Below are 12819 nucleotides of genomic sequence, written 5' to 3'. Positions count from 1 at the left end.
TATAAATTATTGGTTTCCGGTGGAGGGGGTTCCTGTGGAAGGGATTCCACGTCAAACATGCAGAATCCAGATCAAAAGTGCTTCAATTTGGCTCAAATTTGGCATGGGATTGCCCTCCATTAGGCCGTCCCAAAAAAAAATGAAAAGTTGTCAAATCTTTGGTGCTCACCCCTAGAATGATAGATTAGGATGTCAGGAACAATGTTTTCATACAACAAAAAAATTCCAAAAATGGTTTACAAACCGCGCGCGAAGCTTGAATGAAAAAAGTGCATTTTTCGAGTATTTTTCAGAAAAGCGCGTAACAATCATACTAAATATCATTCAAATTTGGTCGCCTTAGGCTTCAAGTTATAGTTTAAAGTCCCCTGAAAAAAAATCCTGCATAGACATGGTCCGTAAAAGCTTGTGTTTGGGCATGGCAGGGCGTTTTAGGAAGAAAAATTTGTATTTTTTAGCTTAAAAAATTTCAAAAATCACTCTCCAAAACGTGCCAAAACATTTTGAAGCCAAAACTAATGCATTCAGCTTATAGGAAATTTAAAGGAGTTCATTTTGTTTTTTTTTTTCACATTCAATTAATGTCCACGCAAAGCCGAGATATTTGCATTTTAGAGAACAAAAAGCGACGAATTTTCAAAATTCTTAGTATATAAGCGTTTTTAGCATAAAACATGGGCTACTATGATTGCAAACGAGAAGGCATATATTTTGGATATTTTTATTTTGCTCGCTCAAAAACGATATTTGTCAAAGACATTTCATGAAAAAACATGAGATATTCTCACAATGTAACGTAAACGACATATTTATTAGTATTACTCTGTAATCTTCTCGATATGAACAAATAAAGCTCTAATGGGTAACTATTTTTGAAAAAATAAGTTTTTTATAAATAAATTTGATAAATGTGTACATTCGAAATGTACATGAAAAAATATTACGTTCATAGCTTGGAGATATGAACTTTAATAAAATTTATTATGATTTATAATTATTTGTCGTTTACGTCACATTGTGAGAAAATTTCATGTTTTTTCATGAAATGTTTTTGACAAATATCGTTTTTGAGCGAGCAAAAAAAAAAATCCAAAATATATGCCTTCTCATTTGTAATCATAGTAGCCCATGTGTTATGCTAAAAATGCTTATATACAAAGAATTTTGAAAATTCGTCACTTTTTGTTCACTAAAATGCAAATATCTCGACTTTGCGTGGACATTAATTGAATGTTAAAAAAGCAAAATGATCTCCGTAAAATTTTCTTTAAGCTGAATGCATTAGTTTTGGCTGCAAAATTTTTTGGCACGTTTTGGGAAATGATTTTTGAATTTTTTTAGCTAAAAAATACATTTTTTTTATTTGATCAACAAACTCCCATGCCACATTTAAAGCAAATCAGAGCAATTATGATGTGTCTCCTACTGGTTTGGCGTGAAATCGCTGAATAATTTGAAAAAATAGCTATAAATTTTTTTTTTACATTTTCCTATTATTTAATATAATATTTGATGATTTTTTCAAGATACGTAACTTGAGTTGTTATCGTCCTACTACTTGGCATGTTCTGAACATGATCTGGTCGGCGATTTTTTTTCTGCAGGACTCACGCTAACAAATTTTATTTTACACTGCATTGACTTAAGCTGGCATAAAAATCCAATTTCCGTGGCTTTTCACGTAATTCTATTCAAGCAGATTGAATTGACTCTCGCACACACATACACTCAGACACCAGCAAATGTGATTCAACTTTTTTTCAACACGCACACTGCCGCGAAAATTCCACTAGAGGAAAGTGCTCCCGGCACAGTAATAAAAATAAAGGTGTAAATCTTTATACTGTAAATTTACATCTATTTTATGTTATTTTGCTTTAATTTATGTTGAAAACAGTTCAATTACTTAATTATGGTGATGAACTTAAATCATTTCTAACGCAAAAAAATCACATTTTAAGAGGATAAATTCTCTAGATTTTCGTCCGTGCATGTTGTGTCACAGTTTTCCACAAGGCCATTTCCGGCGAGCGAGCAAGCGAACGGTGTGTGTGAGTGTTGAAATGACGACAGCGTGAAAATTGAATAAAGTTTTCCAAAGACGTGAGATTCACCATCTTTTGCGAATAAATTTCCGCAGAAATTGTGCGAAGAGCGAGAGAGAAAAAGAGCTTTATTTTCATTCAGCTCACACATGTTTGCAAAGTGTAATATAATTGAGACATCTGATGTTGACGTGCTACACGCGCGAGGTGGATATAATGCTGGATAAGGGCTCTTACTTGGCAGCTCGGTGGAAGGAAGCTGAGCCACTTTGCTCGTCGGGGGTGGTGGCGGGTGGAATGTTGTACTATTGCTATATGCAGATACACTTGTAGTACAGACTGAATGGATTTTCCCTCTTCCTCTTCTTCTTCTTCTTCTTCTTCTTGTACCGGCGCTCAGCTCTCAGCTTAGCCCGGCTCAAGGGTGTTTATTCTATCTTATAAGTCGAACGAACGAGCATAAGCAATGCGGCAGTTAAGGCGCTCAAGTTATGCAACAGCAAAATAACCATTGTTTTTGCATGTTGAGGGAGGTTCGCAAAATGCGCCCCGGATGAATTGTTGTGTAATTGCGCCAGCGATTCCGATATTACGGTCCGGTAATGGAGTCCAGAAAGGAATGCCCATTATTGAGTTGTTTCCCGGTCAGGAATTTTTGAGCAAATAACTTCTTTCGCTCGTGGTGGGTGAGGTGAAAATACCTGTCACACTCAGGCTTGGGCCTGCCAAATTGATTCTCGGAAAACGTCCTACACCCAAAACTGGGCAGTGCTAGTCCAAAAGAATAATGGCCTCGAGACGAGACAATAGTGGTACCATTTACGGACACAGAGAACACAGCTCGAGATGGGCGAAAGAATAATTCTCTCGAGGTTCATTTGCAAAAAAAGTTCATCCGTCAAAACAAAAAAAACCAAAAGTGACAACTACGGGAATCGAACCATTGACCTTTGGCATACTACCCCAATGACTTAACTGCCTCGGCCGTCCCAGCTTAGTGTCTGAGGAGTGTTCAGATGTCGATGTATGACACTTGTAGAAGATTTATTGTATCAATCCACGAATGAACTCATTTTCATGGTGGTGTGAGTTGGTAGAACTATTCTCTCGATTTTGGCGCTGAGCCCTCAATAAATTTTCAGGGAACGATTCTCTCGACTCGGAATTTTGGGTGTACCTGAACCGGCGTGAATCACGCCGAAACGAATTGGGTCTGTTTTGGTCGTAAAAAAAGTCACACTTGCTTCCCGGGAATTAACGATTATTTGATACAACACAACAAGAGTGAAATGTGTGGGTACGTGTTCAAAAAACAAATAATTAAAACCAGTTTTTTTTATTGTACTTCAATTTCCATTGAAATTTAGATGTTTTTTGAAAAAAATGTTTTTTGCCCCCTGATTCTTCGGACCATTTTTGAAGGGAGGGGGGGGACATAAACTTTTATAAATATTTGTAACGGCCTAGTCATAACTTTGCAATTATTTGAGCAAAAGACTTTCTAGAGGGTGCATTTTTTGAAAACTGTCCAAAAAATTCGATAAAAATAAAATTTTAATCTTTCTATTTTAACGTTTTAAGTATTAAAATTCAGTTTTGAACAATTCCTTTTATTTTTTTTATTTTATCACCATCGTGTTCCCTGAACATTTATACATAAAAATCAATGTAAACCTGAAATAAACTATTGGCGAGTTACAGAGATTTTACTGAAAAAAGGTTGATTTTGCGCAGCACTCTGTCCTAAGAATTCAAATCCGAAATAAGTTTCTCACCTATAAAAACCGAACTATGTGGGATTCATCAGTTTTTGTTGAAAAGTGCTGCGCAAAATCAAACTTTTTTCAGTAAAATCCAATAGTTCATTTTGGATTGTGGTTAACGTTGATTATTATGTAAAATTGTCCGGGGAACACAATTGTGAAATAAAAAAAAATAAAAGTATAACGGATCGATCAAAATTGTACTTTAATACTTAAATTGTTTAAATATAAAATTAAGGGGCATTTAAGGGTTAAAATTACAGTTTTCTTTAAAATGCAATCTCTAGAAAGACTTTTGCTCAAATAGTTGCAAAGTTATGATTAAAAAAAGTTTTTTGGAAAATCGTCAAAAAAGAGGGCGGGGCCAAAAATAGAGGGATGGTCCAATGAGGACCAAACTTGGGATTTCTGTTAACTATCGATAGTTGAACGTTCCCTCCAAGTTTGGTCCAAATCGGTGAAGGTCGAGTCCAAAAGTGTACCCAGTTGACCCATATTTGTTTTATTTTCAATGTCTGTGATATTCTATACAATTTTAAATTCAGTTGCATTCAATTCGTTTTGAGAACATAATATCAAATTTAAGGTCCTTTCCTCATTTTTTTTTATTTATTTTAGAATGAAAAGCCTGTTAAGGCATTTAAAAACTCATAAAAGACGTGAGTGGAAAAGGCTTTAAATAACTTTTTTTTGTCGGTTAAGCTGATATCGAGAAGCACTTGATATTAAAAAAACTACATTTTAGAAGGAAACTTGATAATGGTGTTATTTTCCTAGACATTTTTTTTCAATAAGGCTGTCACCATGTTAAGCCCGCTTTAATAAAAAGAAATAAGAAGAAAAAAAGGGTTTCTATCTGAATCGAAATTGAAAACGCCTTTATAAAGTATTTTTGTTAATAAATATATTGTAAAGTTTCTTTTTTTAATTGAATTGAATAGACTGATTTTTCAAATTTGTTTAGAAATTCTATTCGACTTTCATTTTTTTTTTTAATTTTGTCATTTTTTTATTGCTGCATTCTAAATCAAGATTTCAATGTTTTTTTTTTTTGAAAAAAAAAAACATGGCCGCCAAATGGACGACCGGGATTAATACCGATTGATAGATGTCCGAAATTTGAAAATGAGATTTGAGTGGCCACCCTGTGATTAGATAGTCCATACAAGGCTCCATAAAGTTATGCGGTGGTCTTACAAAATGGGCATATGAATATAAAAAAATCTTTGTCTCAAGAAAGGATTCTGATCGATTAGGTGTCTTCGGCAAAATCAGGTGCACGGAAAAATAAGATCTCGACATTTTTATTTCCCTTTTTTAGTTAAATGTTGGATTCCCAGTAAATGTATTTTTTATTTTCATTTTTTTATGTTTTAGGGAACTTAAAATGCATATTTTACGGTAGAAACAGTAGTTTATGCAACAAGTTGCAAAAAGAGGATTTTTTCAGCACGAGTCGTACGTTTATCCAACGAGGTTCACCGAGTTTGATAAATATGAAGAGTGCTGAAAAAATCAAGTTTTGCATCGAGTTCCATACAACATTTTTTGCAATTCCAAAAAACACACACTGAGTGAAATTTTATGTCAAATTTTCATGTATTTTGTCAATAAATCGTTTAAATCAAAAAAATGTTGAAAAGTGCTACTTTTCGAAACAAGTGCTGAAAATTTCAACATTTCAGCACCCATTTGAGTACAGAAAAGTAGAATTATTTTGAATAGTGTTGCTATTCGATTCTGTTATTTTTGGTACAGAAAAGTAGGCTATTTCGTCGTTCAAGAATGACAGGAAAAGTAAGTAGTTTCACGACGGAATTGCAAAAAAATAATTTTCTTTCAAAATAGTGAAAAAAATATTTAAAAAAATAGTTTTCCGTATACTTTTTTTCTGGAAAGTCCTTATACTGAATTAGACTTTCTTCTACAATTTAGAATGCATGTTGTAGATTCTGATTAAAAATTATTTTCAAGATTGCTAATTTTAAAAAATAGGTTGCAAAAACCAACGATTTGGTTGTTCCAGTAATTTATATCTAATTATTGTAAATTGAGCGCTGTCGTGCTATATTGTCACACGTTGCTTTTTGATGCGAGAAAAACGCGTTTTAATGTTTGTCCTAGAATAAACGAAATCGAGAGCACGCAATGTAAACAATAACAAACACTTTTTGTTTGGCTGACCATTCTGTGCATTGTCCCGAAGTTTGGGTGAATTTGGTTGCCGGAGTCCCGAGTTATAAAAACATATGGTTACGGTAGTCGGGCTTCATACGTGTGTCAAACGCGTTCTGACCTTAAGTCTCTTTAGCCAGTTGTCGCACTTACATCAATTTCCAGGGTGTGTCAAGTTAGCACGGCAAGATTGAAACTTTTTTCATATGAAGAGCGACAACAATGCACGGAGTTTTAGGTGGGGCATTGTGAACTGCTCAAAATGGCGTTCTCAGCACAATTTGGCCGAAAATGCACGTGCGACAAATTAGCACGACAGCAAGAAAATGTTTAATTATTTTACGAAGATATTCCCTCAAACGTTATTAACGACAACTCCCCCCCCTCTCTTTCCAGACATGCTTCCCTCCCCCGTCACACAATCCGCGCAGGGCGTCGGTGGCCAACAGTCTGGCGGCGACCTCACCCCCAACGACAAACTGCTCGTCTCGCTGGAAAAGCAGCTCAGCATCGAAACCAAGGTGAAGAACGGCGCCGAAAACATGATCCAGTCGATCTCGAGCGGGCACCACGGCCGCGACAAGAAGCTGCTCGCCGAAGCCCACCAGATGCTGGCCGATTCCAAGGCCAAGATCGAGTTCCTTCGGTTGCGGATACTGAAGGTGCGCCAAAACAAGCTGAACAACAAGGTGGCGGAGGAGAACGGGGAGGGGCGGCCGCGGGAGTTGGAGAACTCGCTCGAGGACCGGATAGACGAGCTGCGGCATCGGTTACGGATCGAGGCGGCGGTGGTGGACGGTGCCAAGAATGTGATCCGGACGCTGCAGAGTACAAAGACGATCGACAAAAAGGCGCTGCAGGAGGTAGGTGGAGGATGATGATTTTTTTTTATTGTGGAACATTCTCGTATATCTTATCTTATCAAGCAATGAAACGGCAAGTTAGTTTAATTTTTGCTTGGTCTGTCTGCGACAGAGCAATCGCGCGATGCCCTTGAACACCAATTTCAGCACTTTAACTACGAGATACAGCGCCAGAAAGATGATCGCGATCACGTCCAGCATTTCGTTTTGGAAAAAGTTGAGTTCGGCGCCTTGATAGTGCATTTGGGGGGCGCCCTTGTGTCGGATCACGTACTCGACCCAGTAGCAGGCCGTGTCCATCGCGGACTGAGGTCGATCTCGGTACACGACGGACACTTCCTTGGCTCGTGCTCGGTAGCTTGGATTGGTGAGGATCTGCTTCAACTTTTTCGACAGTCGCTTCTCGTTCAGGGTGACGTAGTCTACCTCCAAGCCCCAACCTTCGCGGACAATCGACCCGACGTTGCCGGATTGTTCGGCGAAGATAGGGATTCCGAGGATCGGGACGCCGTGATATCGTGCCTCGGCCATTCCACCCAGGCCTCCGTGAGAGATGAAGAGGACCACGTTGGGATGGGCCAGAATGTCGTCCTGTGGAAGCCACTTCTTGGTCATCACATTGGCCGGTTGGTTCGGAATGGTGTCCGCTTCCCATTTCATCAGAACACGTTGCTTGAGCTTGCCCAAACTCTTCACGAACTCTTGCAACTTGGCTGCCGGTAGATCTTTTGATTTGAGATTCGATCCCAGACAGAAGTAGATTGCGCCGTGCTCGGCGCCGTCCAGCCATTCTTGGATGTCTTGCGGTAGTGGGTCTGGCTTGGTCTTGATTTGCAGACCACCAACCTCGACCACGTTCTGCAGGTATGGACGGGGTCCGGCGTGGGAGAAGTGAGTATTCAGCAGTACCAACGAGACGTTCTTCCGGACAGCGTCATAGCTCGGATATCTGTCCTGAGGGAAGGCCTCCTCATAGAACGTCTTCTGGTGATACCACGAGTACAACCCAACAAGATTCTCAATACAGCTGACCATGAAGTTCTTCAACCGGGCCACCACCGGAACCATTGAGTCCTGAGGTCCAAGCATGATGTGCGGCACGGCAGAAACCGCCCTCGGATTCCCCACCAAATCAGCCGTGATCTTGGTCAACCCCGCAGTCCAAAGCACCACCGTCGGCGCCTGGAAGTGCGCTCCGTACCCAAGAATAAAATCCGCCACAAACACTCCATTGATCACCACATCGAACTGCTCACTTTTCAACGCCACAAACTTGGGATCGTTCACCATCTGCTTGGCCGTCTCCATCATCTTGATCATCATATCCGGTAGCGTCTTCAGGATGTTCGGGGGCTTCTCCAGAAACTCCTTGGTCATCTTGCTGGTGTAGTCATCCACCGGGATGACCACCTCCCGATAATTCGCAACCGGCTTCGCCAGCTTGAACGGACTCACCATGGTGACCTACAAAAAAAACTCAAAATTACCCCAAAATCCCAACTTGACCTTCACAACTCACCTCATGTCCCCGCTCGGCTAACCCCTTCAGCAGGGCTTGCCCGACCAGTACGTGAGATCGGCTGGGGCTCGGGAACACGCACAGAATGCGGGCCGACTGGACCGGAAGTGTGAGAAAGGTGCAAATCACGACCGCTACGGCGGCGGCCGTAACCGTTGAAGAACTGCCAATCATGGTACCGAAACACTCTGATCGCACCCGAAGTTGGCGCGAAACTGATAGCTGAGTGTTGCTGGACAGGGCGGTTTGTGACGATGGAAGTGAGTCGTCGGATGATATCGCGGACGGCGCGTTGGTAGTGGAATGTTTTGTGAACTTTTTGTATACCTCTTTGTAAAAATAGGTAAACTTATACTTTGAAAGACATACCTATTTCTCAATTATTTGTTGACATTCTTTCATTCTTATCAATTTTCACACGTATTAAGAAAATAAGATTTACCTGTTTTTTTTTTTTTTAATGTAATTTTACCCAATTTAATGTGTAAAAATGAAATCACGTAGAACCAGATGAAAATTACACACCACTTATATCATATTGTCAACTTTCTGATAAAAAATAAACTTTTTTCTGACTCAAATTCTGTTTGAAAGATCACGTATGCAAACATGACTATTTTACATCAAATACTGAGTAAAATTTCATATTTTCTATGTCATTTTTTCACACACTAATGTAAGTAAAATTACATATAGAAGAGTCAAGTTTACACACCCATTTAATCCTTTAAATTTTCTAACAGTTTAATAAATTAAAAGTTGACAAGTAAATTTACTTTTTTACATGTAACTTTACCCAAATGAATTTGTTAAAAAGAAATCACATAGAAAAAGATGAAAATTTACCTTGCCTATGTGATTTTACTAAGTTTCTGTTTAAAAATTAGTTATTTTTCTGACACACAATCTTTCTCAGTTCAAAATCAATTTTATGTAAAATTACATACAAAAAATGTAATTTTTCACACCTTCAACATTTGAACAAGCCTTTTATCAACTTTTTTTTATTGATGTGCTGGGTTAACAGATTTGATTTTTTTTTTACAATTTTATTTTTATTTTGAAGCACCGCACCTTCCCTATCAAGTGACCGGCCACGCATACCAAGGCAAATGTAATCAGAAACGTGTTGCGCGCACAATTTCTTAATATGAAAAAAGATTATAATAAGTGTGTGAGTGTCGAAGATAGGCGGCGCTCGAAACAGGTGAATCTGATTGGAATCTGAACAAACAAATGCTTGCATCATGCTTATGCAACTTTTTCCATTTGCGTTGAAACTTCATTTGTCATCCTGAGGGGTATCAAGTAATGATACTTAAATTAATTCAAAGACCACACTCAAGAAATGAAAGTGCATTTTTGAATGTATTATATTGAAAGATGTATTTTCCTCTTTTTTAACCTCAATTTTTGTTTACAAAAAATTTTAGAAAAAAAGGAAATTCTTTCACATTCTCAGATGTAATATCACCATGATTTTTTACTGTGTACTTGAATGTATCAAGTCTTTATGTCTCAATTTACTTATTAGAAAAAAAAATGAATAGTCATCCCGATGAATGATAAGACCGAGAAGAAATCAATAGTCATCCCGATGTATGACTGCATTAGGTATCTTAATCATTTTGCTCATTCAAAAAAAATACAAGGATTGTCATCCCGATGTATGATAATACCGGTTTAATTACTACTATCAACCGAATTCCTTTATTGTTTGAAATGCAACCTGAGCTTTTTTTCCTATTGGAATGACTTCTTAGACTTTTCTTGAATCTAATTTTAAAAGGACTTGTTTCTTATCACTGAAATCTTACATTAGAACACAGGAATGTTTCCTAAACCCAACCCTAATTCCGCTTCTGCTTAGACTTTTTCTGACCACAAATCACCCGTTTCACCGTTTTCAACAACAAAGCTAAAATCTTAAACACTACGTACAACACAGCTCCAATCGCCGCAAAAACGTCGATCAAGTTCCGCTGCAAAAAGTTCAAATCCGCTCCCTGGTAGTGCAGATGAGGCGCTCCCTTGTGTCGAACCACGTACTCCAACCAGAACGTGGCCAGATCCAGCCCCGTCTGGGGTCGATCCCGGTACAGATCGGCCATCTTCTGCACCGTCTGGCGATACTGCTCATTCCCCAGAACACCCCGAATCGCACTGCTCAACGTCTCCTCGGTAAGATCCTCAAAGGTCACCACCTCGCCCCAACCTTCCTTCAGCACCTGGGCGGCGTTGTGCTCCTGATCGCCAAACATCGGAATGCCCACGATCGGCACTCCGTGGTACATGGACTCCGTTACGCTACCCAGTCCGCAGTGCGTCACAAACAGCACCAGGTTCTTGTGCGCCAGAATGTCGTCCTGTGGCAGCCACTGACCAATCATTACGTTGACCGGCTTGCCGGGCATCACGTCCGTGTCCCACTTCCAGATGATCCTCTGCTTGAGCTTCGAGAGGGCCGCCAAGATGGCGTCGAACTTGTCCTGCCGCAGGTTCGAACTCTTCAGGTTCGATCCGAAGCTCAGGAAGATCGCGCCGTGCTCGGCCCCGTCCAGCCAGGCCTGGATGTCCGCGGGCAGCGGGTCCGGTTTGGGCTTGATCTGCAACCCGCCGACTTCGATCACGTTCGGGAGGTACGGCCGGGGTACCGCTTGGGTGAAGTACGAGTTGAAGATCACCAGCGAAACGTGCCGTTTGGCTTCGTCGTACGGGAGGAATCCCCGTTCCTCGGGGAAGTTGTAGCTAAAAGAATGAAGGATCGTCAGATATTGAGCTTGATAGCAGAGTAAACAGTACTTACTCGTAGTACGGCTTCGTTTTGTACCGCAAATATTGACCTATGGCTGCGTCTACTCCGTAGATCATCGTGTTCTGCAATCGATCGAGGAAGCCCATCGGATTCTTATTGCCCAGCAGCATGTGAGGAACGGCGGCGACCTCCGTTGGGTTTCCGAAAAAGTTGACCATACTGCTGAACCCGGCGCTAAAGTACAGCACCGTGGGGCACTTGAACAGCTGACCGATCCCGGCAACGTAGTCGTTCATGAACCACCCGACCACGGCCAGATCGAACCGCTCCTCGTCCACCAGCTTCCGGAACTGGGGCGAGTTCAACGTAGCGTTGGTGTACTCCAGCGATGCCGCCACGATCACCGGCATAACCTTCAGCATGTTCCGATCTTTGCCCTGCATGAAGTTGGCCATCAGCGGTCCGAAGGCTCCCTCGATCGGGACGTACACGTCCCGATAGTTCTGCACGGGTTTTGACAGCGGAAATGCACTGACCATGGTGATCTACAAGGGAACGGTTCTCGTTACACGATCACTTGATCACTGTTTGCTACAAACCTCGTGACCTCGTTTGGCCAAGTTATTCATCAACGCCTGCATCCCCAGCACGTGGGATTTGCTGGCGGTCGGGAAGACGCACAAAATTCTTGCGGAATCGGCTCCATTTAGCAGAATGACGGAGGTTGTTGTGACCAGGAATAGTAGAGTTAGTAACCGAGTTGTGGAACCCATGGCGATGTGTCGCTCTTTGAAGTGATATCAGCAAACTGAGCTGGGTGTTGAAACGACTTGGGCTTTATCAGTGGTGGCCAACGCGCTGAAAATAAGCATGAAGGTAATAAACGATAGAGAACTTTTTGATTGCATTTGGAGAAAGAGACAATTGGGAATGATTCATTATTTTTCGTTAGTACCTTTTTTGGTCAATCTAACATATGTCTTATCAAACTCAATCAAATCTTGTGCGCACTGTTCCTCTTTTAGCATGAGATATTTAACGGTAGTTCGTTTTGTCTGATTTACACAAATTTAAAAAAAAATACGAGAGATTCGTCTTAAACTTCAAACCGTACCTAATCTGCCCAAATACGGAAGACCCCAACGCGCAATTGCCGCAATTCAAAAGTCCCCAACAAAAAAACAACGCGAAACCTGTTTTAGCCCATCAATCTTTGACTCCTCTCGAAACGAACTTCGGTTCGGCGCCAAAATGTAAACCCAGCTTGACGCAATCAACTTCACAATTCACGCACCCCAAAAATCTTAATCGACTCGTGACTCAACCGTCATCATCCATTAAAAGTCATAAATCTGAACGTTTAACCTAGAATTCGCGGCATCCCCGAAAGTTATTTGGATCAATCGCGGCCGATTATGGGGCCACCCATAAATTACGCGCTTCGATACTCACCACAAACTGTAGTACTATCAATTTCTTAAAAAACTCTTCTTCTATAAAAATTCCAACGTATTACTGAAACACGCCAGCTAGAACGGGCGAGAGGAGAACCAACACTGACCAACAAGTCTCTGAGCGGGTGAGATCTTCCCTAACGTGAAGTCGCTTAACCTTAGCGCGAACTTACTCACTAACAAACAGACACACGCACACACACGGCTGATTTGCCAATTTCGCGACTTATTGCGTTTGTTTTGGT

General features: G+C 40.6%; 3 protein-coding genes across 8 annotated transcripts in view; 1 reads left to right on the top strand and 2 right to left on the bottom strand.

Moving 5' to 3' along the window:
- Positions 1–12819, top strand: part of LOC6031149 (serine/threonine-protein kinase N) — a 167960-nt gene that overhangs the window by 100970 nt on the left and 54171 nt on the right. For all 5 annotated transcript variants that reach the window (XM_038261754.1, XM_038261752.1, XM_038261751.1 and 2 more), the window contains one exon: positions 6380–6846. In XM_038261754.1, the coding sequence (XP_038117682.1) occupies positions 6380–6846 (467 nt within the window). The remainder of the gene's footprint in view (positions 1–6379; positions 6847–12819) is intronic.
- Positions 6848–8602, bottom strand: LOC6031147 (UDP-glucosyltransferase 2). The gene is made up of 2 exons (XM_001841938.2): positions 8366–8602; positions 6848–8310 (listed from the first exon to the last, which is right to left on the bottom strand). Exons 1-2 carry the CDS (start codon positions 8537–8539, stop codon positions 6925–6927), a joined length of 1560 nt encoding a protein of 519 aa, XP_001841990.2. The 5' UTR covers positions 8540–8602; the 3' UTR covers positions 6848–6924.
- On the bottom strand, positions 10048–12696 carry LOC6031148 (UDP-glycosyltransferase UGT4). 2 transcript variants are annotated; one of them, XM_038261757.1, is made up of 4 exons: positions 12573–12696; positions 11720–11978; positions 11172–11665; positions 10048–11113 (listed from the first exon to the last, which is right to left on the bottom strand). In XM_038261757.1, the coding sequence occupies exons 2-4, from the start codon at positions 11891–11893 to the stop codon at positions 10216–10218; spliced, it is 1566 nt and encodes a 521-aa protein (XP_038117685.1). In that variant the 5' UTR covers positions 11894–11978; positions 12573–12696; the 3' UTR covers positions 10048–10215. The 2 variants fall into 2 exon arrangements, with proteins under 2 accessions (XP_038117685.1, XP_038117686.1); XM_038261758.1 differs by lacking the exon at positions 12573–12696 and adding an exon at positions 12486–12508.

This window comes from Culex quinquefasciatus, chromosome 3 (genome assembly GCF_015732765.1).
Source record: "Culex quinquefasciatus strain JHB chromosome 3, VPISU_Cqui_1.0_pri_paternal, whole genome shotgun sequence".
NCBI classification, from domain to species: Eukaryota; Metazoa; Arthropoda; class Insecta; order Diptera; family Culicidae; genus Culex; species Culex quinquefasciatus.
The sequence above is the reverse complement of the archived record's forward strand: the minus strand, read 5'-3'. Positions and strand labels throughout refer to the sequence as shown.

What these genes read in the sequence shown, in the direction of transcription:
- LOC6031147 (XM_001841938.2), bottom strand. Translation starts at nt 8,539, where the DNA reads ATGATTGGCAGTTCTTCAACGGTTACGGCCGCCGCCGTAGCGGTCGTG. An exon ending in TAGCCGAGCGGGGACATGAG is followed by an intron (nt 8,311 to 8,365) that starts GTGAGTTGTGAA and finishes TTTTTTTTGTAG; the next exon opens with GTCACCATGGTGAGTCCGTT.
- LOC6031148 (XM_038261757.1), bottom strand. Translation starts at nt 11,893, where the DNA reads ATGGGTTCCACAACTCGGTTACTAACTCTACTATTCCTGGTCACAACA. An exon ending in TGGCCAAACGAGGTCACGAG is followed by an intron (nt 11,666 to 11,719) that starts GTTTGTAGCAAA and finishes GTTCCCTTGTAG; the next exon opens with ATCACCATGGTCAGTGCATT. An exon ending in AAAACGAAGCCGTACTACGA is followed by an intron (nt 11,114 to 11,171) that starts GTAAGTACTGTT and finishes TCATTCTTTTAG; the next exon opens with CTACAACTTCCCCGAGGAAC.